Genomic DNA, 27,113 nt, shown 5'->3' with positions numbered 1-27,113 from the left:
GTATGTGTTACAATGATAAACGCCGATAACGTTCGTTAAAATTGAATCATTTCAATTCAATGATTTCGTATTTCGAACTCTCAGCTCGCCGGATTGGTTTTTGGCTTTTGCTTTGCCGCGTGCTAAGTCTACTCAAATCACAAGAGTAAGCTGAAGCCTTGGATTTTAGATATTTGACCGTACTTAAGCTACGTGATCGACTCTTTAGAAAGTCCATGGGACGAAATGGTGATTGACAAATATCCAGAACAGTTAGTGTTTTTTTTCAATCATCAAGTATGTCGCCGTCATTTGTCTTTGAATAAATGATAACATTGCTGTTAATCCCAAGATCACAGTATTCCTATTGTTCCTGTAAAAATAGTTTTTAAGATTTTTATAGCTAATAAATTTGTAAGCACATCAAAGGACATTGATCAACCATGAGGTTTGTTTTTTTAACGTAAATATTACAGAAAATTTGACGTTTTAAAATATTTTGACGGTTTGGCGTTACAGGACCCCCACCAAATATCAACAAAACAATTCTACGAAAAAAGATCTCGTCAAAGATGCCATTCAATTAACAATAGCCGTCAACCGAATGAAGCAGCATTTTGTCTGGGGAGCCGTCAACACAGTAATACTGTCGATGCTCGTCTATGATTTGTTAGTACAATATAATTATAGCCGAGTACAATTAAATTACAATTTACAACTGTTTACAGATTGGTTTTACCTTATTCTTGGTATACTCCATGGTGGCGTCTCGTTGAATCAACTACATCAGCTGTCTTATGCACAAGTCTATTGTATCATATTTTCGGACTTCTCAAGTTATGGATGACTACTAATACGCTTGATTTAGCGCCAGAACAATTTCAGACTTTAGGATTATCCAATTGTTAGTATTGTTTGGCATAAATTATTTCTACTCCAATGAATATATTGTTATAACAATAAATCCGTTTTATACCAGCTTACATAAGGATTAAATCTCCTCATAAACTGACGAGCACGATTACACCTCCGGCTACTACAAGTACACCGATAAACTGTACAATGAGCAATTGGAACACTCCGAGGTTTCAAATATCTCCTGGTATGTAATCATTGAAAATTGTTCTGTAAAAATTATAAATATGGCTTTCCTAATAATTATATGTATGTTTTATATTTTGTTTTAGATAAATTGGTAACAGATAAACAAAATCGTAATGGAATCAAGTATAATATTAACAACACTAATAACGAAACAATTGAAGATATGTGTACCTTAGAACAATACCTTAAAGATTACGATAGTAAAAACAGCTTCTCTTTTACTGGTAATTTTTTGTTATAACTATTGCCTAAGTAGACAATTTTTTTATACTAAAAACAATATTGAAGTCAGAATTTGACTATCGGACATAGTTTTGAAAATATAGTGAAAAAAAGTAATGTTATTACTCTGTGCGGCCGTTATCAGTCAAGCTAACTAAGTTGGACAACCAAAAAACTAAATTCTTCAATGCTTTATCAATTAATAAAAAACAATTAGATTTATACTTTTTATAAAGTACATAATATTGTTTTTAAAACAAACTTTGCCCGTGTTTAGAGCGTGATTCTGAACAACGTAGTTTGTCGTTGTGGGAACGTTCAGGTTGCTCAAACACTTCGATTTCATCAATGTTACAAAACTCTATTTATCAAGTAGCTTCCTCTCGTGAGTATTATGTGATGAATTATGCTATTGTTGATGATCATAAAATAATTTGTACATGAATTATCCTATTAGCTGAACAATCAAAATCGGATCTAAATGAAAGTACATCAACAGTTGCCATGGCTTCAGAGGTTTGGCGAAAGTTTAAAGTTGATAATAACAAAGTCGAAAGATGGTTGGTAAATTTGAGAACTGTAAGTTTATACCGTGAAATAAATATATATTTTATAATAGTTGGTTCATAAATAAATATAAAATATTTGTTCGTTGACTAAAAATAATGTACTTAGTATTATTTAATATGTATTGCAATTATTACTCTAATGTATAAATAAGAACCTTTTTATTTTTTACAGTGGATTTCACAAACAATAATTACACGTTTAGTCAAAGAAATAGAAAATGTCGATCGCGCTTTGTACAACCAAGGATTTGTCGATGTATCAATAGGAAACGTTGGGCTAGAACGACTTAAAAAAACTGCCCATACCGTACAAGTTGCTCAAACTATTCCCAGTTTGTTACACATTATTCCATATTTTGAAATATCTACCAATCAAGAGTATGTTGTACAACGAATCAGAGGTAACTAATATTTTAGATAGTTATAATTTTTTTTTTTTCTAAATTTTTTATTAATTTATGAAGTACTGGTTTAGAATTGGCAAAAGGACCATGCCTGACTGAATATCGGTGGAACTCTGGTGGAACATTTAAAGGAAAAGAATGGACTTCTGAATTACCATCAGACTCCGTTGTAAGTTAACATTTGAGGTGTTTTTTTATTTGTAATTTGTATCTTCTTTTTGTAGGAAATTAAAATAGTAATCGTTGCATACATTTGAAGGGCGGCAGGGAAAAAAGATCAATGTCAATTTTTTAACATTCTGAGAAAATCATGTTTTTAATTTCAAAATGTAATACATTTCGCCTGTATGCCTAAACTTCCGGCGGTCGTTACTCTCGACTAATCTGTTTTTTGTCCTGGTTCAAGCGCATAAAAGATACAATACGTCAATACAAATAATTTTATACCAAAATCTCATTTTCAAAAAAAATTGACATTGATCTTTTTTCCCCGCAGCCCTTCATTTTTTTTAAATAAAAGTTATCTATTTACAAAAAAAAATTTTAAAGACTAATCAATAATTAATTTTGTTTTAAATGTTTAGTTGGTGATGCATTTGTTGGCTACATACTTAGACTCTCAGTTGTCCCCATTGACACGTCTCAAAGGGAAGAATCCTTTTTCAGTTCAGCACCTCATCAAATATCCAGAAAAAATTAAATCCAACGATAAACAAGTCGTCATTTATCAACAATCAAATAATCCTCCTCATTACAATTTAAAAATAGGAAAAGATACACACAATTTTCCAAAAGTAATATTATATATTATGTATTATTCTAAACTTTTATAAGATGTATGAAACTATGTTTTAAATCGTACGTCTATTATATATTATCTTATGTAAACAATATTTCTTTTAATTTCAGGGTCGTAATAATTTTTTCTACACCATTCTTTTGTTTCTAAATTATATCAAAACAACTGAAAACGGAATGTTGGAGAGCGTAAACCTCGGAAAATCCGGAGTTAATATGCTTTGGATTGTAGAATAAGTTTTTTTATTATTATTACTAGTATTATTTGCACAAAATCTGACTGAATAAATTGAATAAAGTACAATGCATTAAAATTGTTTGTTTCCTTTTAACTCTCTTAGCCAGGACAAACCACTGTCAGTGTTATCCTTGGGACTATATTCTAGGCCAATCCATCCATTATAACCGAGATCTTCTAACAACTGAAAAATATACTTGTAATCTATTTCTCCCGGAGTGTTTGGTTCGTTACGTTTAGGCACTTGGGCTATTTGTATGTGTCCTGCGTAAGGTAATAGAGTTTTTATATTATTCGTCAAGTCTCCTTTGATTTGTTGCAAATGAAATATGTCTAGTTGAAGCTTTAAATTGGGACTTCCGATTTTAGTGATCACCTGGACAGCTCGTTCGTATGAATTTAAATAGTACCCTGGAGCCGAATACTTATTTATTGGTTCAATCAATCCGATAATGCCGTTCTTCTCGAAAACACCAGTGGCGTACGTCAAATTGTCTTCGTACGCTTTATGATGACTCTCGTTTGGATTAGGGACGATGCCGGCCATTACGTGAATTTTATTGCAGTTTATCGCTTTTGCGTATGCCAATGCTTGATCGATTGACGAACGAAAGCGATCTTCTGCATCGGGAAACGCAGCACAACCTAACTGTTGGTCGTCGCCTCTAGGCGTGTTGATCAGTATTTGCGTGACGTTAGCGTCGTTTTTGGCTCGTACGACTTTCTCTAATGGTTCGGAATAAGGAAAAGCGCATTCTACGGTGCCAAATCCTGAATTGGCCGCCAAGCCATACCTTTCCAGAAGACTGCTGGCTTCTTGGTACATGAACGATAGGTTTGCACAAAATTTCAAATTCATTATTTCGACGTGTTGCGAAAACCAAAAACTAAGTACTGCCACTGGGCGTACACTGCAACCGGCAACGACTATTATACAAACGTTAACCTCAATGCTTTTAAATCCCAATAAGGTGAACTGTATTTGAGTGTACTTGCTAGTTGCTTTGAAGTTTGAACTTCGCTCCCCGCCCGGCTGTTATCACTTATTGTCCTATTTTGTAATTTCCACTGGAGCTTTCAAAGATGTTACGTTCTTCCGTCTCTTGCAACGTCTTTGGCGTTTTTATTATTTTTCGTTCTCCGCCCATACCACTTATTTACCCCCGTAAGAGGACAATACAATATACATCGATAATCCATTATAGTTAGTACTTGGTGTGGTTGTAACTTGAAATTATTGTATAATAAATTACTTAACCGATAGTCCCTGTCCGACGGTCACATAACAATAATCATAAATACTGCATTGTGCACAATCGATTCTATTTACAGTCAAGAACTGAAAGATAAACACATTTTACAAGATTATTAAGATCTTTCACTAATAATAATAATAATAAAATAAAAACATGAAATATTTTGATCTCATTCTTAATTATTTTTAATCGTCAAGAAATCCGTATTTTAGTTCGAGTGCTTTCGCCGATAGTAATTTATAGCACTTACCTAAACCACCCCCAAAAAAAAAAAGCATCATGAGTACCAACAAATGGTTGTTGTGCGGTGCATCATTAATGGTATTGTTTTCAGTCGCCCAATGTAAGTTTGATTTTTTTTATTTATTTACTTAAAATTTCAATTATGCACACGATGATAAACGGTATTAAAAATAATGTGTCTGGAAGGTTATGAAAGAAAACGATGTTTGAGGTTTAGAGCAAACTGTTAGTTGATGGAAAGATATATTGCCGTGAAAGAATATCAAAAAGACTTTGGTTACTTGCAGATTTGTTTTTATTGATTTTTGTTTTCGCAAACTCGTTTATTTGACAGTCAATTAAAATTTAGGTAGGTACCATAGGTGAATGTGGTTTGTTTAATTAAGGTAGTCCGGAATCTTTCTCTTGTTTTTTAATTGAGAAATTCCGGTAATGGCCTTTATTGACGTGTGAGCAGTTGCAAAGTGTCACCCATTTAGAAAATGGAAAATAATTTGGTTTTATTAAATTTTTATAACAAATAGATACTTTTATAAAAATTTCTAGTATGATTTTGTAAATCATTGTCCATCTCCCACGTTTAGACTCCTGTCTCGCTATATTGTTTGAATAGGTATAGGAAATTAAATGTTAGTTTTTTTTTTTTTTTTTGATTCCAGGTGAGAATTGTACGATAAAAAAAGTTTCAAATGGCATCATCAACCGATCGGTCATTTTGACTTGCCCTTCTCAAGACGGGGCATTAGACGCCAAGTTCTGTTGCTACGATCCATACGAAAATGTTGAATGCTGTAATATTATCAACCGTTTTCAAAATGTGTAATTATTGTCTTGGAGTATTAACTGCTTGTTCTATACAGATATTTCATTGTTTGGACTAATATTTACTTGTTAATTTAAACTTTTTATCAAACTGATGATTCACCTAATGTCTCATGGTTATTTGTTTAAACCATTTACCAATCTAATCAGTTAATAAATATTTTTTAAGGTTTTTTAATATCTGTATATTGAAACGCAATTTTATTTTATCTACTATGTATTATTTTTGATTTGTTATTTTTTCTTATTTTTTTCTAGTCTTCAAAATTACACACCAAGTCTATTGATTCTGTTGATTTTAGTTGTTGGTCTAATATTAGCATGTTGTGTAATATGTATTTGTGTTCCATGTTATTGTATGATGAAACGCCGACAACCAGTCTACAGTAAGTACAAATCAGCTCTTTTTTTATTATTTGTAATTCATATATCTGATAATGTGTTGAGAATCTTAACTATTTTTTTATCTACCCTTTGGATGTATTGTTTGTTAGTTACTGAATATCTTGGATCAGGGATATTTTTTAAGCAAAATTTCTCTCTAAGGAGCCCTTAGATATTAGATATCTATAAAAAAAATTAAAAACCCAAGTCTAATTTTTCCTATCAAAAAATAAAAGTATAGCTATTATCTATTGTTATTTTATGAACCCATTCATAAATTATGTATGAAATGTATACATTTTTATAAGCCTTAATAAGACAAAGTATTATTTTTTATTAACATTATCCAAAATGTATTTTCATTATTTGAAAAGACTAATTCATTAAATTTCTAAATTATTTTTAGGACTAAATTGGATACATTCCTTTACAAACTCAGTTTTTCTCTTTGTTGGCCTCTCTGGCTTATATTTAAGAAATCATTAAATGAAGGTGTTTTTCCAGAGTGCTTGAAAATTGGTACAATATACCCTCGTTTAAAAAAGGGAGATCCATCTAAAGTAGAGAATTACCGTCCTATTACTTGCCTTTCCCACATTGCTAAATTATTCGAGTCCCTTGTCTTTAAGTCCATAAAACCCTCTTGTTAACTCGTGCCTTATTGATGAACAACATGGTTTTCGCCCTGGTCGTTCTACATCAACTTGCGCTCTTGTCCTAAATTCGTTTATAATGGATTCTTTTCGTCAAGGTGCTCATGTTGATGTTATTTACACAGACATTGCTAAAGCATTTGGCCGAGTTGACCCTTCTATCCTTTCAAAAATATTAGTTTATAGTGGTTTTGGTGAACCTCTCCTTTCTTAGATTAATTCCTATTTGCGTGATAGAAAACAATGGGTAAATATGGGTGGTTTCTCTTCAAATATCATCATTCCTCCCTCTGGAGTCCTTCAAGGTGCTATACTTTCGCCTAAGTTATTTTCTTTGTTTATTAATAATGCTAATTCAGTTCTTTTATATTCTGAATTACTTTTGTTTGCTGATAACATAAAACTTTATATGGAAATTACATCTGAAGATGATTGTAAACTTCTTCAAGATGATCTTAATCGTTTAGTATGTTGGATCGAATCGCTCGTGAGTTTAAACTTTTAAAGCCTTTGAAAAGTCTGTACTGTTCCCTAGTCCGCTCTATTGTAGAGTATGGTTCTGTAGTATGGGACCCCTACACATCAGTGGATTGTATTATGATTGAAAGAATCCAACGCAAGTTTTTTTGCTTTGTTAGTTTTGTCCTTAAGGTTCCTTGTCCTCAACATGATTATTCTCCCATTCAAAATCTCCTTCAACTCCCATGTCTTGCTGATTGTCGTCATGAGATTAACCTTAATTTTGTTCATAAACTTCTATCTTGTGCAATCGATTTCCTATCTTTGTTAATGCTGCTCAACTTTAGAGTCCCGTTTTGTTCAACTCGATTTCATGCCCCATTTGTTCATCCACTAATTATTCCTTTAACTCCCCTATGTCTTGTCGCATGCAAATTGCTAATGAGGACCCATCGTTTTCAATGTCTTAAATTGTATAGCTTTATTTTAGTACTACTTATTTTTGTAAATAAATATAAATACAAATATTACTGTAAATTTTGTTTTGGGCACTTGTGCCTGTAAAGTAAATAAAATAATAAAAATGTATTTATTTAAAATATAACTCAATGAGTAGACACTGCTGTTCTCTTCTATTGATTATTCGCAGATATTGGATACCATCATTTTTACTTTTATTGTTTTTCATTGTAGAGGAAACGAATGACAACACAAATATGATTGCCGCAGTTCCGTTACCCCTTGAGTCGGATGGAGAAAACACGCCTAAAAGAGAAGTAACGCATCACTTGCCACCTGGAGCCTATCCAGTTTATCCTCAGTTCATGGGTATGTAAAAAAATTGTCAATTATTGTTCAGTTAACAATAACCATTTTTCGATTTTTTTGTTTTCTCGTCAACAGGTATGCAACCGCTGAAATCGACTGATGTAAATTGTTAATACTCACATCACACAGAATATTAAATAACAATTCTCATTGAAAAAGCCAAAGCATAAAATATCTTCAGTGTGCCATAACAACAATTATTAAGGTTTGTGAATGACTCAACTTAAACGGAAAAAAATTATATATATTTTTTTTTCATACTAATTTATTATATTTTATAACTTAAAAATGATCTAACTTAACGAAAAAATATTATTATCTTAAATATTTTGTTACCTCAATAATGTTAAGTAAATACTAAGGATGTACGGTATCATATTTAAGAATAATAATAATAAGACTATAATATATTTATTTATATATATATATAAAAATATTTATTCATATTTCTGTTCTCTAATGCATAATATATAATATCGTGATGAAAATTCTTTGAAATAAATATTCGAGTCAATTATTAAAAGTGCCACCAGTTTTAAAAAAAAAAACAATGTATATTTTTGTATAAACAACTACATCTGTCTTTTTGAAATTTTCAATACATTAATTTTAATTTTAATCATATATGTATACTATAATCACATTAGTGGTTTGATTTAGCCTAAAAACATGTTTATATATATTTTTTTTTTTTTTTGTTCCTGAGTTTTGACGATTTGATGTATTAACAAAGAAAATCGTAAGACTGTACTGTTTGTTTAATTATTTGTGTTATTTTTTCCCATCTTTTTGGATAATTTAGTTAGTTCCTGTACTAAAAATGTTGTCGAATACCAAATACGTATTAATTTTATTGTGATGTTTTTATGTGATCGACAGTCTGAAATGGATTTGGTTTAACGGAATGTAATTGTATTTGTTTTTATTTTACACATAAGATTAGAAATAATAATAATAATATTAATAACGCTAGTAATTGTGTACACATTAAAAAAATAATAATAATGTGTATTTTGCGTTAGTCTAAATTTAAAAATCTTCAAGCGAATAATTTCCGATACGCAATAACTTGACAATATTGAATAAAATATCAGTATTAACATTGAGTTTAACTAAATAATAACGGTTTACATCATAAACTAATGTATATTTTATATTTCAATAATAATTTACAATCTACTCATTATGTTCTTTCACAATTTTTTTTTTTTCGAATTGTCATGATACAATTTTGTAAAATCATTTTTTAATTATTGTATATCAAATGAAACGTGCCATTATAATTGTTTATTTACGACTTTCGTGTTAAGTGATATTAAATCAGTTTGAATGAAACCTGATGTTCTGATCAGAATATGGTATGCAAACTTGTAATTTAAATACCCTTTTTTTTACTACCAACAAGTGTAATATTGTAAATACTCAATATACACTGAATGCTACCTACCTTTTATATATGTATATCATTATTTACTTTTACATAATCATAATTACTATAATACACAATGTATTTTAGCTATTGAAAAGTATTTTTATTTCTTTTTTATAATACGTATTAATATTAAGACTGGATTTATGTATACATTAAAATCAAATTTTTTTTAAATAATAAAACTCGTAAGTTGGTATTGTTGTATTTATACATTAAATTTGTAAGGACATATCAGCAAACTATATTAATGCTACTGTTTTTATAATCATTTTGGAATTGATAAAATAGTCAACTAATCTTATTACCTGTATTAATTATATTGACGTGGATTTAATAAACAATTAACATTTTTTTAATAATTGTTATCTTGTGCTTAATATGCAGTACTTAGAATTCTTGATAATTTTTTTTTTATTAATCCACTGGTTTGATTATCAAGTAGGCTGTAGGTTAAAATGCGCTACAAAAAAAATTTATATCTAAACAGCATTAGTTAAATTATGGAATATACCTAAACACATTCTAGTGTAAAAAAAAAAAGCTTTTCTTTAAAAGAAAATCTTTAAATGTTCATGAGCCATGACGAAAAATATATTATATAAAATCAGTTATACCGCCAATGTATTAAAGCAAATCTGCAATTATGCTACCTACTAAATACCCTTCTGTTTGCTTATCTGTATCTGTATGTTTTTCCAATGTAAAAATAGAAAAAACCTTGTGGTGGCTGAAGTCCATAGTATAAATGGTATATTCCATAACAATATATTGTACTGTTATAATGTACTGTATTTGACTTTTCTAAAATGTTAGTTAAAATGCTATTTTTTATTTTTTTTATTTTTCGCCCTCAAACCGTAGACGTGATTATGGATTTTAAAATTTGATAAATAATTTAATCCTCAAGTCCAAAAATGAATTAATGTTATGTCTAATAATAGCCTCAAAGTGGGGTCATGTAATTTTCAGCCTTTAACTCATAAAATTGAGTGACCTTTATTTTAAGAATTTTTGATGACATTTTATCACCGTTCAATTGGTACAGTTTATATTTCAAGTTGGTAATTAAAATAATGTAAACAAATAATGACTAACACAAAAAGTATGCGTTTGAAATCGGTATCTTTTTTGCCATTTTGGATCATTTAAATACAAATTTTAATAATACTGTAAAAATAAAAATGTATTTACATAAAAGCTCGAATAATATAAACTATTTTTTTTTTTATGAATAAGTATCTAATTAGTAATTTCAAATCCATTTTTCTTTCAACAAATAAAATGTAATATGATAACACGTTATTTAAAGCAGCCAAATATCAATTCTTATACAACAATATATTTAAATTAAACACTATACAGAGTTATATAAAATAAACAATTTAACTGTTTTAACAGTACTTTAGAAAAAATTGTATTTCAAATAATTTTCTAAATAACAAGGTATTTCATTTATTACAAACAAATTGGTACTTAGATAAACATTTATTCGAATAAATAATTAAAATGTATTTTAAATACTTAAATCGAATAACCGGTTAGGGTCATAACCGTATATGAACCCGTTTAACTATTAATTATTATTATACTATGTAGGAATTGTATTTAATAAAAAAGAAAAGACAACTGTTTTATAGTTAACTAGTAAAAACAGTAAGTGAAATATTATTTTTATAAATCTAAAACGGCCTAGGCTATAAGAAATCACAAGGTATGACCTTATATATTTTAAGGTCAGGGTTATTCTGAGTTTGTTTCGTTATATTTTTAAAAATTTGTTCATGCCATCAAGTGTCAAGGCCAAACTTGGTTTGGACTTACCGAATTTTAGGTGGCCGTTTTGTAACTTGTAAAATACATAACCGTGTCGCGTAAGTATTATTTAAATTTTTCAAAATACAACTAATTGATTTTTCTGCGATAGCGGTTGCCAAATTTTCCATGGCCAGTCTGTTATTATAATGGAAACAAATGTTTTTTTCCGTCACGTTGGTCCAACTGTGACCTACTAATCATACAAGTACGATACTATCTTTCCATAATAAAATAAATTGTTATTTTGTTTAATATAATATGATAAAAAATTATGTTTAATAATAATAATATCGACTAATGGGGTAATAATTTTAGTTTTAACAAATGTATAAATTAAACAGTAGGTATTTATTTTAAATATTGATTAATTGATACGTAAAAAAAATCAGTGTTTGTAGCGATATGTATTTCATAGTCGAATCGTACACCGTCAACGTGTAGTTTATCTTAATTTTAATATTTAAGTAGTATAATTTTGTATGTTTTTTGTTTTTACAAATTTTATGGGATTACATATTCCTCGTTGTTATGATTTTAAACCGTTGCAACACACTTAGACGTTTATAATTACTACAATCGGTCGACTCCCAACATGGCTCAAACCCGACGTGTTCCGATATTCGGTTCACGACCGCCATGTGCGTACCAGTCTCGTCTTGATGAACGGCATATGCAGCTGCGTATGGCTAGACTAGAACGTTCAAGGAAATCAGATAAACCCGAAGATTTTGTCTGCTACGAAGACTCCGACGAAGAAGAAGAAAGTACTATGTCGTTGTGTATGATGTTGAACTCTTCTTATAATTTTGTCGACTACGTGAGAAACAGAGAATATGGAATGCGAGAGTATAGGACTGTGAATCAAAATCACGGTACAAGACACATACTAACACACGATCTATTTAAAGAGCGATCTATACCATTGAAAACAATGAATAAAGTTTTTTGTTCACAATGGCTTAGTAGTAAACAAATTGTGTTCGGAACAAAATGTAACAAAGTAAGTAAAAAAATGTTTTAATATTTATCTGAATTCCAGTAAAAAAAAGTAATATCTACCATAGGCGCAAATACGGGGGGCTAGGGTTGGTTTAGCCCCCTCAATGCTAGACATAGCCCCACCAAAAAAATTAGGTTATGTATAAATTTAAAAAATACAAAAATATATTTACTTATGTATATATTTTAAAAAAATGTCCAGCCCCCCGAGTTAAAAATTGAAATTGCGCCTATGATATCTGCAATTAAAGCGAGTCATACATTTTTATAATATTTAGTTGACATTAACGGTGTGTAGCAAGTTCAGTTAAAATGAAATCTTATAAAATGGTAGCTTAAAAACAAGTTTATTAGATTTTGTCTGGTTCATTATCAGTTGCACGTTTTTTGCGTAATGGTGAAATTGTCACTAAACAGCTTTTTAGGTTTTCGAATGAAATATTTTTTTATGTTGATGAGGAGGATCATTTAGTCCACTCCTGACCAATGAAAATATCCTTTAGAGCTATACCTGTTGCAAAATCGAAGTCGTCTGCCCTAATAAAGTTCAGTAAAAAATCATTGTTTTTTGTATATACAATTTATTCTATCGTATCATAGTTTTGAGCCTTCCCAGAAGCTTAGATTAGCCAAAAGTATAAACTATTCACAACTATAAATGATATTAAATTGATTATTATTAATTTGTGTGGGGTTACTTTAAACATTTCTATGTGTCCTTTGGCAATTGAACTGAAAATTAAAAACTTATCTTACGCAATTTAATACTTACATTTTTATTTTGCCATCCTAAATATAGCTAAAATGTAAACCAAAAATGTTTTTTCCGTAATGAAATAAAATAATGTATCTTTTGTGTTTTAGTTGATGGTATACAATGTAAAATCGCACGAACTCGATCAAATACCATCAATTAAGGGAAGAGTCGATGAAGCCGCAGACCAACAAAGTGGTATTCATTCATTAAAAATAAATCCATCTAGAACATTACTCGCAACAGGCGCATATAATTCAAATGAAATTGGTGTCTACAAATTGCCCACTTTAGACCCAATCGTATTAGCAGAGGTAATTATATACAGTATATATTGGCGGCCTAATTTGCAATCTGTTATGCTAACTCCAAAAGTGTGATGGTTTTTTTTTTTACTTAAAAATAGTCACTTTGGAGTTATGTCAATTAAGCCAACAATATGTATGTTAACATGTTGACCGCCAGCGTCCTCACAAATGTGGTTATCTATCAGAGAATTTTAGGCTATCAGCTACCGCAACACATTATTTTTAGGATGCCTTACAGTCTACGGCGGCCATATATCCCATTTTATTTTAATCTGAAATAATTTTGATGGTATTGTTGTAATGCTTTATACAATTATATCATGAGAAAATAACGAATCGAACCTTATATTATTTACCTCAATGTGACAATGTAAATTGTAATTTTGACTTTTTACATTTTTTTTTTTTTATCAAAATAAAAAATATTTCCATCATATATTTACTAGTATAACACAATATCTTTATATTTTGGATAAAATAAACAATTCATAACATATTTATTTTATCATTTGTTTTAAACCGTTTTGGCATATTGCGATAACTTGTATAATACTGACAGCGCTCAGGTTGCTGGCGGCTACACGATTATTATTCTTCATTATTGATATGCAAATAATAACAAGTTTTTGGATTTTGGAACGTTTTATGTAGGTTAACAATATTTTATGGACAGTAGTACAATATAAAACAACTGTGCAGCCGCCAGCGACTGTACGGCGGTTAACGTGTTAACTACATTTTATAATTACATTTTACAATTTTACATTTTTACATTTTTTTAACATAGGGTGCTCATAAAGATTGGATATTCGATATTGAATGGCTTGACGATGAGTTTTTCGTCAGTGGATCACGCGACACTAAACTCGCTTTATGGCAAGTTCAAGATCGATATGAAGAGCGGTTTGACGCTGATGGTGATCTCATACAACCAATTACACAGTATCTTAGTCCTACAGTAATTAGAAGCTGCAAAACAGCGCAAAAAGTGCGTGCCATCACTTTCAACAAACAGATGAAAGAAATGGTTACATTATCATTGAATGGATATGTCCACATTTGGGATGTTGAACGTTTTAGACAAGTAACTATAATACCTTTTCACTTGCATTGTGTTTTCATTAATTTTAACCAAAAAAATAAAAGTTTTATTTCAATTTATTATTAAATCATAATTTTTTTACATACATACATAATTGGCATAGGATCGATTATAATCATTTAAAGCTGATCTGAAGCTGAAGGAGTATTAGTTTTACAATGTTTTTTTTAATTTACTGTGATTTTTAATGTTATTACTTGCTTTTAATACAATAAAATCCCTAATTTTGTTTTATAGAGATTTTCAAGGAGATTATCGTCGTGCCAAGATAACGTTTGTATGGCAATGAAAAATGACAGCAGCTTGTACGCTGTTGGTTGTCGTTCTTATACACTTTTACTGGATTCGAGAACATTACATACTATAAAAAAAATTCCTGCAAGATATAGCGGATGTGGTTCGTATAAACATGTTTAAATATTGCATTAAGTTCAATTAACTCTAAAAAATTAATTACGTTAATAATACCTAAATTTGTTTTATATTATTATTCTAATATAAAAAATCTCACTATCTACTTATTGTCTATAGGATTATACTCAATAGGCAATATATAAAATACAGGGTCGGTCTGCCCAATAATGCATTTCAATTAATATTAGATTATCGTTTTGTAAAATATTTAAATTAATATACAACAACCAGGAAATGGTCATTTAATAAAGTATTACAAAATACTTTTTGTATTTTATAGTTTAAATACATCAAATAGCTGTCATATTTAAAAAATTTTTTTTTCAAGTACTCAAACAGAAGCCATTAAGAGATTTAGTCATGTTTATTATATTGATGTTTTTTATGATATAGTAAAAATGAAGTATTTTTTTTTAACATAATTGTCCTTTTTTAGGTATTAGATCTTTAAGTTTTCAAGATAACGTAATAACTATAGGCACTGGCGTCGGAGTTATTATGTTTTACGACATAAAGGCTGGAAAATATTTAGAATCCAGCATCAACTCGAGCAGAGCCGTTGTTCTTAAAACGAGTAGAGGATATGTGGTACATTATCATTTTTTTTTTTTTTTCATTATTATTAAAATGTAACTTGAAATTTCCTAATTGACAATATCAACATTTATTTAGTATCCCGATGAAGACTATATGATGGATCAAGGTTTCCAGCATGTCAAGTATACTCCAGCTATATACACACACTGTTATGATTACTCTGGCACGAGATTATTTTCAGCCGGTGGCCCGTTACCAGCAAATCTATGTGGCAATTATGCAGGCTTATGGCAATAACACGACTACTATAGCTGTTGCAATACATAATATTAAATTTGATTTATGATGAAAATTTCAGGCAGTAAGTGCATGCCTGGCCGAAGAAGGATAAAATACTATTTTTGTCAGTGATACTCCCAATTCTATGAAATGTAAACGCAAGCAACAAACCACTAAATTGTTTAGTTTTATGATTTCATTCCATTATATGTTGTATCATCTCCTACTTATGAAAGAAAACTAAACTCCCCTCCCCCCTTGTTTTGGTAATTTCACTAGGAGTAAGAAATCATAAGACTATTTAAAAAAATTATTCAATGTATTTAATTTACTGTGTATAGTTACAAAACCAGTTTAGTCAGTCACATAATTTTTTTGATTATTTACAACAAAACGCTGTTTGTTTATCGTGTATCATCTTTAAAATACTATCAACATTAATACTGTAATGTTTTTTTTTTTTTTTTTTAAATAAAACAAAATACCTTAAAAAGCCTTGCTATACTAGCTATTGTAAATAAAAACAAAAAATATGCCCTTTACGTCTTGCAAGATCCCAACTTGAAAGTGTTAAACTCATTCAACAACAAAAATCAGTATGTTGCCAACTATGATTTAAGAGAATGTTATCCACGTAGTTTAAAAGTGCGAAATGTGAATCAATACTGTAGAGGCTGTAATAGTACTAGAATCACCAAATTTCCAAAGAAAAATAGAGGAGAATATTATCTGTGCTTAAGGTGGCAATTTTTTGATAGATTGAATATTTTTTTTAAATTTAAATGTAGAAAATTTAGGTTTTTAGTAAATTTCAATGGCCTGACAAAAAAAATAACAATCGATAAGGAATTCGCATTACTGTTTTTATAAGTATACACTATACAGTTAAAGCTCTATATTAATATTTTGCAAAAAATTGCCTATACTTTACTCCTCAATAAATGGGTGGGTAGCATCATCTAAACTGCACCAGCCACCAAACACCACAGCTGACAATCTAAACTCTGAACGAGCAAATATTTCCAGAATTACATATATGTTTAAAATTTAAATAAGTTTTAATAATTATGTACGACAAAAAGTTGTCCATTTAACCTATCTAAAAATGGAAAAAGTATCGAGTCTAAAAAGAGTGAAAGTGTCAAACGTTCAAGTGCCAAAGTATAAAACATTGTACTTTATAATTTGATTTGTATTTTATTCATTACCGGAAACAATTTTGTAAATTTTTCATAGTTACATATAAAAATAACATCGTATTTACAAACTCAAAAATATGTTAAAGTTTTCCCGTAATGAATAAAATACAAATCAAATTATAAGTTCAATTTTTATACTACAAGTTGTACTGCAACTTTTTTCGTTCTGCTATACCTTTTCGGCCATCTTTGTCCAGCAGCCGTATTAAAGTATATAGCAAAAAGCTATGTCGGCTACCACGCCAAACTTTATTGTTCGTATTTAATAAAATCGAACTTGCTTATTTTTATTGTTCCTTCCAAGAGAGCATAATTAAATAAATATTCCTTGTTATGTACTTTAAACAATATGTATTTTCTATATAAATTCATTATTTAAGGATTAGTTTCCAATAAAAAGGATTTGTGTCAAAAAAATTGAACCTGTGTGTACTTGTAAGATGACTGCTACTAATCGGAAAACAATGTGGCTAAAGTAGAGCTTGAAATGAAAATGAGTTATTATTTTATAAAAATAAAATTTGAATCATTGTTTATTAATTATGATTATTTTACAGTCAAAATAGGTATTATCATTATTATTATTTTTTTTTTGTTTGAACAAGAGTACATTTAATTCCAATAATGGAATAAATTAATTTAAAACACTGCGTTTTTTTATCATGCTTGAATACGTTTCATTAGGGCTTGTAGCACATCATTTTGTGGCAGCGATTCTAACTGTTTGACCAAATCCACTATAATAAACAAATAATTAAGGTATTAAGTTATTAGGTATACACATCAACTTTGTGATATCTTACGCCTGTTCCCAAAAATTGTATCGGATATTATAGCTGCTTGAATACTTTGAGCGAGTCTTTCAACGACAATGTCAACACAATTTCTTAATGTTGGGTCACCTGATCTACAAAAAAAAAAAAAATTGTAAAAAATCAGAACAATTGAAAATTTACTAGAATATTTAGAGCGTTGAAAGGCAACACAGTGTACAGGTGTTGACTATTGTATATGTTGTATCATAGATTATTAATTATACAAGATGCTAACATGAACATCGAAGACCTTGTAAAGACTACGTTAGTTTTTATTTTGTATAATTCAACAATAAAATATTCTACAACCAACACACGTCCTGTCTAAATGACTATAATTACTTTAAAGCTTCTTCAATCCGTTCCTTTAGCAGAGGAGGGACCAACGAATGCGTGTTCAACGTATACGGTCGATCGACTCGTTGATTCTGTTGAGAATATACTTTCCATCCTTGCATAACGCTTTCTATTAAAGCACAATGTAGTTCAGAGTATAATTCTAAATCAGTACTGTTCTGTACAAATAAAGGAGCAAGGAAACACCATCTGAATAAACCGTAAAATGGAATGGTGGCCACCATTGGTATTGCACCACTCGGTAGAGCTCGCTGAAGATCTGTATAATGTGCCGTAAAGCATAAACAAGGATCTGAATTTATCCAACGAACGATAGTCTCCAAAACTATCCGTGGCGGCTCTTTAATGCACATGTCAGTTTCTGAAACAAAAATCGAATACAATTTGTTACAACAGTAAAAGAAATATATACGAGTCTGTAAAAAAACATTAAATACACATGTCAACAAAAATAATTTGCATTGAAAAAATGCAAAAAAAAATATTTTTTAAATGAATCATATAACCTACTTGTGTTAAAATAAAGTTCCGACAAAGATGTCATTAGATTTGCAGTGAATAATGGAGCGTTTTGAGGTAGTGCGTTTAACGCCGTGTCTTTAGAACTGGTAAAAGTGAAAAATTTTTTGACGAGTCCATCAGCCAGCTGTAAACTATACTTAGAAGAGCATCCGAGTTGTTGCATTTGTACACCCGTCGATTGTAGTATAAGATTGCTATAAGTAGTTATAGCCAACGATACCAGACTCACTAACATGTTGGCTCGTTGAGGTGGCGCACCAAATTGTGGGAAAAGAGTCATGAATATGGCGTTGAGCGAAGTATCGCCACAACAATTGTCTGCTTCTTGTTTGATTTTCGTTTTGTTGAAATATTCACAAATCATCACTAATAATTCCAAGTGCCTAATTCGAGACATTGGCTATAAAATAAAAAAGCAAACATTTAGTAGGTTGACCGAAAGTTAAATATTTTTTTAGAACATTAAAACTAGAGAGCTAATACAGGTGAATTTAGTCTATAATAGTAGTCACAGAGAATAATATTTTGTTTGACTCGACAATAAAAAATAAATGTGTATTTCAGGCTCTTTTATTGCAATTATATTTCATCTATAATAATGTAATTTAACAATAATTTAATTCACCTTTGTTGATTTTCCCTCTTCATTGGTTTCACAAAACACAAATTCCGATATCAAATCCATTGCGAGATCTTCGTTTAAATGTTGTTTGCGAGTAGGTTCTCCATTAATTATAGTTTCTACACACCATATTAGTTTTTGTTAATATAACAAAATATATACTTGAAAAATATTTGTAAAAAAAAAACAAAGTACTGTCTTGCAAAAGTAGATCATATCAATAAAGACTACAGGTCAATAAATAGTATGTCGTTTTTTTTAAGGAAAAGAGTCATAAGTTAGTAAGGGCAGATTCAAATTTCTATAGTCAAAAGTTAAAGAGTAGGTGCAGCTTGACAATGCCCAATTCATATATTTTTATTAATTTTTTTAACTTTAATCAATTTTTTACATAATTATGACTCATTGGCGAAAACAGCAAAATAAAGGCTTTTATTTATATTATAGATTTAACTGGCAACATGTCATCGAATTCATTGTTTAATTGATATAAAGTATCATTGTTGGTTTACTTCTAGTAGTAATATATTTTAGATTTCTAATCGAACTCTTTCGATACTATGATACTTACGAATTTGGTTTAATGCATTTTCCGTAGAAAGTGGAAATGCAAATTTTCTTAAATTAATTTTCACTTCGTTATAATCCATACTGGTAAAATGCTTTTTGTAAAAAATACAATTACTATTCGAATTTTCGAATACAATATAATATCAAACTATTTTTTTTTATTGACATAAACCAAAACTATAAATACGATTTGACAATAAGATAGTTCGAAAACACGTTCACGAGTACATAAATCTTATTTTTAAAAATAAATTTTTAATTACTATTAGCTAAATCGATTTTTAATTTTAAAAAATCGCGTTTTGTTATCACAATATTTGTTTTTTAATCAAGACCGTATACCAATCGTGATAATAACGGTGATAGTCAATGGCAAATCATAATAATTTATATTAAGCCGGTGCACAGCTGATCACAATGACCAAATGCTGCAATGCCCATTATAAATTAAAACAACATTTTTGGATAAAAAAATCATTTCGAAAAAAAAACGTTGCGTTGGTTTTTGAATGGCAGAACTGGTTTTGAATTATTAAATAGACTTACCTAAGGCTAAGGATGAAGCATAGGTAGAGAGATTAGCTTAACTACTTTAAACAATATGCTTTGTTGTATTAGGAGATACCGAGAGCCAGATAATAAGTGGGTACTACGGAAATATTAATCGATTAAGCCAAATGAAGGATAGTGAGTGGACTTCAAAACCGAGGACGAGTAATTATAATTTTTTTCATAGTATCAAAAATAACATGCAGTCTCGTCCCAGGTTTTGGGATCACCCTGATTAATGTGTTACCTACAGCTAAGTATAAGTGCTGTCGACAGAGTTGCTTCAGCTTTAGGCTATCAAAAGCAACAAAAAAAAACCTACACTTGCTACTTGTGACCAATAACTATAGGTACCTTTGCATATCAGACGTGGGGGGCGAGGAGAAGCTGCTTACTTTTTGAAAAGAAAGTATTGCTAAAAACACAAGGGCCAACAAGAAATCAAAATGTAGAATATGGAGGAAAAAACGCAGTTGGAAAGATTATACAACCATCTATTCTGTGATACAACAAACCAATCATCAATAATATTATAGATCGTTAGTTAACACTATTTTTTTTAAAAAGTAGGTAATATGTTTTTATATAAAGGCTAACCTTTAAAAGAATTGTTCCTCTCCATTTTGAAAAAAATTGTTCAAATTCAGATAGGCTTTAAGAAATAAGTCTCAACATTATACACTTAGCATGTGTCATACAAATAAAACATTCTCACTATCTGTTCAGCTGGGTACACTTTAAAACTAAAAAAGAAACAACAACAGATATTTTAGTGTTAATGCCAACTTACAATTCATAAGATAATATCTTTTGTCTAACATATATTCAAAACTATACTAAATAAATATTTTCTTTTTCATTATTTTTAATAGATTTATTATAATTTCTAAATCTGAATCATTTTCAAAATTAACTACTTGTGTTTTTTTTTAAATTACTTTAAATATATAAGTATCATTTATTTTTTTTTTATTTCAAAATAATCTCTTGTGTAAACTTATGATCAATGTTTGTACTTACAAACGACAACAAATTTGGAATAACTTATACATACATACATAAAAAATCATAATTTGTTTTGAATTTATATTAAAATCTTTGTTTATGCATACATTAAAATTAATTAATGTTTTAAAACCTGTTATTTAACAAGTTATTCAATAAAAAAATTGTTTTCACTTATTCATCATTTACTAAGGGATCTAATGTCTTCATAGTTCTGAATTTTAATAGCTTTTCAGGATCTTGAGGTAGATTACCTGGTCTAATTAGAATAGCAGCATTACAACCGGCTTTGACAGCCGCTTCGGCCTCTTCGATTACATCAGTGAGAAACAAAATGTCACTACAATTAACACCAATTTCTTTTGCAATATTCGTGTAACTTGTTTCTATTTGTTTTGGTCCAATTTTCGTATCAAAATATTTGGTAAACAAACTAGAAATATTTCCCATACATGAATACTTAAATAAATATTTTTGAGCGTCTGTGCTGCCCGATGAATAGGTATATATTTTTTTACCTTCGTCTAGAAGTTTACTCAAAACCGATGGCACATCAGAATAAATATGTCCGACTAAATTTCCACAATCATAACCATACTTCCAAATATGACCTTGTAACTGCTTTAACGCAGTGGTTTTCCTATCGTTTTTCATTTGCCATAAAACATTTTCTATTACAGATTTTTTTGCATCTTCTCCATCATCAGCTATCGGTATGAATCCTTCTAGACTTGTGTCGTTAGCTGCTTGTTTCTTTAAAAGTTCCAAGTCCTCTTTGAAATCATCGTCATTCCAATGGGTTTTTACGTAATCCTCGAGGACTTCTGCAGCATATGGAAATAGTTCTTCCTTGACAAAATTAATTGACGTTATTGTTCCTTCGATGTCTAGTAGAATGATAGACTCGTTTACACACATTATGTGTTGATAACCTATAACATTGTTTTCAATGTCGGTAAATGAAACTGATATTATTAAAAACTAATAAGCAAACAAAATCAAGGCGTGTCTATTTTTAAAGAAAAAAAAACAGTACGCGCTTTAAATACAATCATCGTAAATTGTATAATAAATAAACAATTTTTTTTTATAAGCAAAATACAATATCTTCACATAATATAATGTAATGATATATTATAATCAAAATCATACTATTTAATTCGGTGTAGATAATAATTATAGAAAATACCCATTTTTTTTTATGATATCAAGTAAATTTAACTACTTTCTAACATTTATTTATTTTATAAATTTTAATTATATTTAGCACTTGCTAATTTTAATAATATAAAGGCTTCAGTCAACACAATAATTATTAAAAGTATAATTTTTATATTTTAATAACAGCAAATAAATAATTAAACATACCTTACGGGCTGCTGAACAGCCTGAACTTGGTACTTACTAGTTAGTAGTTACTACTTTTAAGTTACAAGTTTTATAATTTATTCATCAAAGCGAGGACCGAGACACGAGTAGACCATTAAGCGATAAGGTTATCAAATTTAAAAAAAAAAAATCGTTTTCAATTATCATAGTAGAGTGGCTTGCCGTATGGCGAATGCTTATTACCTGTTTGATTCGTCAAACATATATTATTTTGTTAATTAATTACAAACAGATATCCACTTACAAAACATACAATTTGTTCAACATTAGATAAGATATACCTACAAGTGCATGGTCTTTACTCTTTGTATACTTTAAGCAAGCTTACGACAGTGTAAAGTGTACATAGACAACAATTGGGGAGATCCCGTGGAAAAGTACCAAGTTTAAAACCACGTTTTTTTGTTTATTTTTACGGACCTGAGTATAAAACGCAACGCCTCGATGGTCTGGACTAGAGTTGATGTGATCGAGCGGCGTTTTACCTGTACTTATAATAAAATGATTTTGCACTAAGGTGCTCTTCCACACGAGCTCCTCAATTATGAGACAGCGCCAAGGAATTTTGGGATCCTGGATATAACGGTTAGAATGGTAAATGATTAATATTTGCAACTCAAATATACATTACAAAGTCCATTTCCTAGGGAAATTATCATCACAATTCAGTGGTGGCGGGGTGAGCCCAGGCGGTGTACGTACACCCTAAAAAGTCTCGGCCGTCCCTATGGCCCACTCTAAAATTTAAATAAATTTAGTTCAGATTCATAACTATAATTTGTATGGTTTCAAACTAAATTATAATCCATTATTAGAAATTATCTTATGACTTACAAGAATAAAAAAATGTTCTATCACGGAATAGAAATGGTTTTAATAAAAATGTCAATTACTTTGAAAACAACCGAAAATTAACTACAATTTTAAATAATGTTAAACATCTTTAATTTTTTACTAAAAAGAAAAGCGTTGGCCCTATTCAACAAAGTCCAAATTCATTGAGTTAAGCATTATGAAATGTATGTGTCACACACTATTATTATTGAACCAAATTTAAATTACAAAAAACTTACAATATAAAACATTATTTGAAATTTTATCTGATAAATTTGTTAGGGACTTTGTTGAAAGGGCCAATGCTTTTCTTTTTATTCAAAAATTAAATATGTTTAACATTATTTAAAATTGTACTTATATACTATTTTTTAAAAAAGTTTTTTTTTTCATTTTTTTTACTTTTTAGTGCTTAATAATTGTGAATAGATTACTAAATTCATTTTGGCAGATTTGAATTAACATGAAATTTTAGTGAAATGACCCCGTGTACGGCGACCTGGATGTCCGAGTCCCAATATTACAGGATATTGTATTGTCATCCGAAATGAATGTCTGTGTCAAGTTTCAGACCTCTACGACATTATGGACCTCTCTCCATATTACTCTATGCTACTGTGTTAATTTTATGTATATGTCAATCGGAATAGTAAAATATTTAAAATTATTGTTAATTTAAAATAGTTTTAGTTATTTTTTATTATTATTTAGTTAAGTTATATACAATGTATACAATATAACAGTTAACATCTAATGGTGTGCCTAATATTGTATGCGATTTTGGGGGGGAGGGGGCGTAGCCACCACGGGTTAATATCGAGTTTAAACTGTGCCCCCCCTTACAAAATGTTTTGGCCTCAGCCGCATCCATCTAATTCAAAACTTCTGACCATAGGATCAGAGGTTAAAGTGGGGGGGGACGCAGGGGGACTCAGTCCCTCTACCTCTAATGGTGGTTAAAAAGCGTCCCCTTTAACAAATTATTATTCGTAAGGTACACCGTACCGCTCCAATTATAACCAAACATTAGTCAATATAATTCAGAATTCCGTTGAGATTAAATCTTGGTTTTTATTTTTTTATCGATTGTTACTTTACTTTTATCAAATGTATTTAATACAAATTATGGACTATCTAATATATGTGTAAAAATAAGTGATATATAGGTAAAGTGTGAATGTGTGATTTTTTAAGCATGCTCACCCCACCATGCGTAGAATTTGAATTTTTTCTTGTACAATTTAAAGCACTAAAAACACTACATTTTTATGATGTATATATTTTTTGTCTGGGTGATTTTTTTAGTTTTCTTAAAAGACAACCACTACTTACAACTTAATATTATAAGAAAAAATATTCTCTTTCAAAATTTTAAATTTATATAAAACACGAGTTATTCTTAAAAATGTTGTATTATTTGTGATTTAAATTTTTTATGAAATAAATTACAAATTTGAACATTATTCAGGGATAAAAGCGGGATGAGTATGTTACACAATCACTGTTTCTATACACTGTTTATATACTTGTTTACATATACTATATGCATTAGACATTATACATACAATTATATATGGAACGCTTTAAGCTATATGGAGTCATTAGTCCCCCCTGTATTTTTTTCCCACTTTAAGCCATGCATAGGATGGAACTAAATGGACGATTTTATATGCTGTAATGATCACGTTACGTCGGTAGGTACTTTACATATTCGCTTCCCTTATTTCACCTTCTTGTTTATGTCAATGTTATCCGTTTCTAATACCATTCAAATAAACATTTTATCACTTCATCCCTACGTCGAAAACAAGGACCAAGGACTTGTTCATACTGCAACGTGCTTTATCTGCATGCTAAAACCTATAAAAAAAACTCCCTCTTATCCATTTCCAGTCTTCCACAAATAGCTTAGGCAATAGTATGTTCTACAATCTATGCGACGTGTAATTTTTCTTTAGAAAAATAGTGTGTTTTATAAGTGAGCTCGTAAGATTGTTAAAATACTCTAGCGTTTAGTCAAATTCGAAAAAAATCGTGTCGACCTTGCCGGTCGCAATGATATAATGACGGTGATAATTATTATGATTATTGCGTTTGTGTTTCGAAATTGGGCGCCAAAACCAAAATCGGACTCTGACCGGTCTACACTACTTATTATGTAGACATTTTGAGGGGGAAAAATTCGCCTGTCGCCAACTAATTTTGGAATAATTGAGTTAAATTAAAAATCGATCAGGACACGAAAAAAAAACACAACGTCGTCGTGTCGGCGATGATAGCGTATAATCCTCTAAACAATATTTCCTTATAATAATATTACTATGACGTACCTATCTTAAGACAATCTTAAGATCATGGGCCGTCGCGTACTACCGCACAGCTGAAAGAATATTGTGACACACACTGCAAAAGCAATTACTCTGGGTAAACAACGATTTGAAAAGTTTTAGTAACAAATTGAGTTTCGTTTGCTTAGTGTGGTTTTCTACTCAAATGTTTTTTAATGTACGGTTTTAATACTAACCTAACCGCCACCACGTGGTACAGGTAGGGTTAAGTGGGGCGAATGTAAAAGCGTTTTTTTCAAATGTCAGTAAAAGTATTGAGTTGAAGTTAAAAGTAATTGTCGACGGTATCTAAAAATAGCTTCACTACATATGTTCTGTTGTATAACGGTATTATTAAAAACGATCCGATAACATGCGATATTACTAAAAAATATATTTGCATAAAAAAACAAACCAGTAAACTTGTGAAATACAAAATCATTTAATTTTACAATATTATATAGTTTGTGTTACAAGTTGTATAAGACGGGTTACGCACCATGGCTGTGGTGTACAGCTGCTTGGAGTGTATACAATTAGTTTATACAATAATAATATAAGTTTTGCGAAAATTGTTTATGTATGATAACATTATATGATATGTGAAAGTTTCAAATGAATAACGATATAAACTACAATGACACTGACGATTATCCACACTAGAAACAGCGGCAGAAATACCATGATAGTCAGCAGTTTCAGCAACAGTGCATAAGAAGTCAATATAAGTAGCAAAGGTGCAATAGCCGTGAATAAGAGAACCAGTATTACAATACTAGCAAAAAGCAGCACAATAGCTGTTGCACTGACCACAACTGCGTAACGCACCTTTGCGAATAGGCCTTTGCCTATTTCCTGGATGCCAGCCAGTAAGGTCGTTCCAACAACCTGTTAAATACATTTGAAGAATACAGCGATAGAGTTAAATTTAAAAAATTAATTTTACACTTACAAGTTCTGGTCGGTGGGGTAGGTATATAACTGTTAAAAACAAAATAATATGTAAATTTCTAAGAGAAGTTTATTACTTGTGTGTGGACCTGCAGGTTCGACGAATCCGGTTTTCCGCATTGAATAAGAGAAGTTTTGTCAAGGCTTTTGACTTCGGGCAACACCATGCAAGAACCCGGGTAGGAAATCATATCTACACTGCAGTGCAAATGGCGGCTGTCCATCGTCAAATTCCAAATGATTTCGTGTAGTGCTGACTGGCGCGTTGTTCCAATCAACACAACGACCATCAACACAGAAACCGTAGAATATAGCTTATACATATTGTATTAGCTGTAAGAAATCCTTTGAAACAGGAAAAATTAGCAAAAACG

General features: G+C 30.1%; 6 protein-coding genes across 12 annotated transcripts; 3 read left to right on the top strand and 3 right to left on the bottom strand.

The window, feature by feature from the left end:
* Positions 1–29: 29 nt before the first annotated feature.
* On the top strand, positions 30–3,393 carry LOC126839925 (transmembrane protein 209). Its single transcript, XM_050575381.1, has 11 exons — positions 30–427; positions 499–648; positions 708–883; positions 959–1,081; positions 1,167–1,307; positions 1,583–1,690; positions 1,763–1,884; positions 2,047–2,275; positions 2,350–2,447; positions 2,863–3,072; positions 3,188–3,393. Exons 1-11 carry the CDS (start codon positions 423–425, stop codon positions 3,311–3,313), a joined length of 1,488 nt encoding a protein of 495 aa, XP_050431338.1. The 5' UTR covers positions 30–422; the 3' UTR covers positions 3,314–3,393.
* Positions 2,302–4,342, bottom strand: LOC126839932 (putative hydroxypyruvate isomerase). Its single transcript, XM_050575397.1, has one exon. The coding sequence runs from the start codon at positions 4,171–4,173 to the stop codon at positions 3,385–3,387; it is 789 nt and encodes a 262-aa protein (XP_050431354.1). The 5' UTR covers positions 4,174–4,342; the 3' UTR covers positions 2,302–3,384.
* Positions 4,343–4,509: 167 nt separating this feature from the next.
* On the top strand, positions 4,510–8,364 carry LOC126839935 (uncharacterized). Its single transcript, XM_050575403.1, has 5 exons — positions 4,510–4,913; positions 5,473–5,632; positions 5,894–6,021; positions 7,825–7,959; positions 8,035–8,364. Exons 1-5 carry the CDS (start codon positions 4,850–4,852, stop codon positions 8,070–8,072), a joined length of 525 nt encoding a protein of 174 aa, XP_050431360.1. The 5' UTR covers positions 4,510–4,849; the 3' UTR covers positions 8,073–8,364.
* Positions 8,365–11,478: 3,114 nt separating this feature from the next.
* Positions 11,479–16,035, top strand: LOC126839926 (DDB1- and CUL4-associated factor 12 homolog). 2 transcript variants are annotated; one of them, XM_050575383.1, is made up of 7 exons: positions 11,479–12,206; positions 13,070–13,273; positions 14,055–14,351; positions 14,607–14,766; positions 15,220–15,371; positions 15,456–15,610; positions 15,679–16,035. In XM_050575383.1, exons 1-7 carry the CDS (start codon positions 11,799–11,801, stop codon positions 15,683–15,685), a joined length of 1,383 nt encoding a protein of 460 aa, XP_050431340.1. In that variant the 5' UTR covers positions 11,479–11,798; the 3' UTR covers positions 15,686–16,035. The 2 variants fall into 2 exon arrangements, with proteins under 2 accessions (XP_050431340.1, XP_050431339.1); XM_050575382.1 differs by having other exon boundaries at positions 11,480–12,206; positions 15,456–16,035.
* Positions 16,036–17,300: 1,265 nt separating this feature from the next.
* On the bottom strand, positions 17,301–20,954 carry LOC126839930 (integrator complex subunit 15). 2 transcript variants are annotated; one of them, XM_050575393.1, is made up of 6 exons: positions 20,831–20,954; positions 19,118–19,233; positions 18,481–18,892; positions 17,956–18,331; positions 17,602–17,705; positions 17,301–17,535 (listed from the first exon to the last, which is right to left on the bottom strand). In XM_050575393.1, the coding sequence occupies exons 1-6, from the start codon at positions 20,853–20,855 to the stop codon at positions 17,459–17,461; spliced, it is 1,110 nt and encodes a 369-aa protein (XP_050431350.1). In that variant the 5' UTR covers positions 20,856–20,954; the 3' UTR covers positions 17,301–17,458. The 2 variants fall into 2 exon arrangements, with proteins under 2 accessions (XP_050431350.1, XP_050431348.1); XM_050575391.1 differs by lacking the exon at positions 20,831–20,954 and adding an exon at positions 19,686–19,951 and having other exon boundaries at positions 17,303–17,535.
* LOC126839933 (enolase-phosphatase E1) lies at positions 20,852–22,793 on the bottom strand. Of its 5 annotated transcripts, none has more exons than XM_050575401.1 (3): positions 22,607–22,791; positions 21,493–22,170; positions 20,852–20,976 (listed from the first exon to the last, which is right to left on the bottom strand). In XM_050575401.1, the coding sequence occupies exons 2-3, from the start codon at positions 22,154–22,156 to the stop codon at positions 20,948–20,950; spliced, it is 693 nt and encodes a 230-aa protein (XP_050431358.1). In that variant the 5' UTR covers positions 22,157–22,170; positions 22,607–22,791; the 3' UTR covers positions 20,852–20,947. The 5 variants fall into 5 exon arrangements, with proteins under 5 accessions (XP_050431358.1, XP_050431356.1, XP_050431357.1 ...); XM_050575402.1 differs by lacking the exon at positions 20,852–20,976 and having other exon boundaries at positions 21,512–21,671; positions 21,757–22,170; positions 22,607–22,788; XM_050575399.1 differs by lacking the exon at positions 20,852–20,976 and having other exon boundaries at positions 21,289–22,170; positions 22,612–22,793.
* Between the last annotated feature and the right edge of the window lie 4,320 nt (positions 22,794–27,113).

This window comes from Adelges cooleyi, unplaced genomic scaffold (assembly GCF_023614345.1).
Source record: "Adelges cooleyi isolate 19-005CV unplaced genomic scaffold, UGA_ACOO_1.1 ACOO_flye_CR_arks_rails_tigmint_CR_PRNA_31, whole genome shotgun sequence".
Classification (NCBI taxonomy): Eukaryota; Metazoa; Arthropoda; class Insecta; order Hemiptera; family Adelgidae; genus Adelges; species Adelges cooleyi.
This window is presented reverse-complemented; position numbering and strand designations above follow the sequence as displayed.

Coding starts and splice junctions, on each gene's coding strand:
- LOC126839925 (XM_050575381.1), top strand. Junction 649..707: donor TCGATGCTCGTCTATGATTT/GTTAGTACAATA, acceptor AACTGTTTACAG/ATTGGTTTTACCTTATTCTT. Junction 1,308..1,582: donor AAACAGCTTCTCTTTTACTG/GTAATTTTTTGT, acceptor GCCCGTGTTTAG/AGCGTGATTCTGAACAACGT.
- LOC126839932 (XM_050575397.1), bottom strand. CDS start 4,173: ATGAATTTGAAATTTTGTGCAAACCTATCGTTCATGTACCAAGAAGCC.
- LOC126839935 (XM_050575403.1), top strand. CDS start 4,850: ATGAGTACCAACAAATGGTTGTTGTGCGGTGCATCATTAATGGTATTG. Junction 6,022..7,824: donor ACGCCGACAACCAGTCTACA/GTAAGTACAAAT, acceptor TTTTCATTGTAG/AGGAAACGAATGACAACACA. Junction 7,960..8,034: donor AGTTTATCCTCAGTTCATGG/GTATGTAAAAAA, acceptor TCTCGTCAACAG/GTATGCAACCGCTGAAATCG.
- LOC126839926 (XM_050575383.1), top strand. CDS start 11,799: ATGGCTCAAACCCGACGTGTTCCGATATTCGGTTCACGACCGCCATGT. Junction 14,352..14,606: donor ATGTTGAACGTTTTAGACAA/GTAACTATAATA, acceptor TTTGTTTTATAG/AGATTTTCAAGGAGATTATC. Junction 14,767..15,219: donor TGCAAGATATAGCGGATGTG/GTTCGTATAAAC, acceptor GTCCTTTTTTAG/GTATTAGATCTTTAAGTTTT.
- LOC126839930 (XM_050575391.1), bottom strand. CDS start 19,764: ATGGATTATAACGAAGTGAAAATTAATTTAAGAAAATTTGCATTTCCA. Junction 19,234..19,685: donor AAATGCATTAAACCAAATTC/GTAAGTATCATA, acceptor TATGGTGTGTAG/AAACTATAATTAATGGAGAA. Junction 17,536..17,601: donor TACAATTTTTGGGAACAGGC/GTAAGATATCAC, acceptor TGTTTATTATAG/TGGATTTGGTCAAACAGTTA.
- LOC126839933 (XM_050575399.1), bottom strand. CDS start 22,156: ATGTGTGTAAACGAGTCTATCATTCTACTAGACATCGAAGGAACAATA.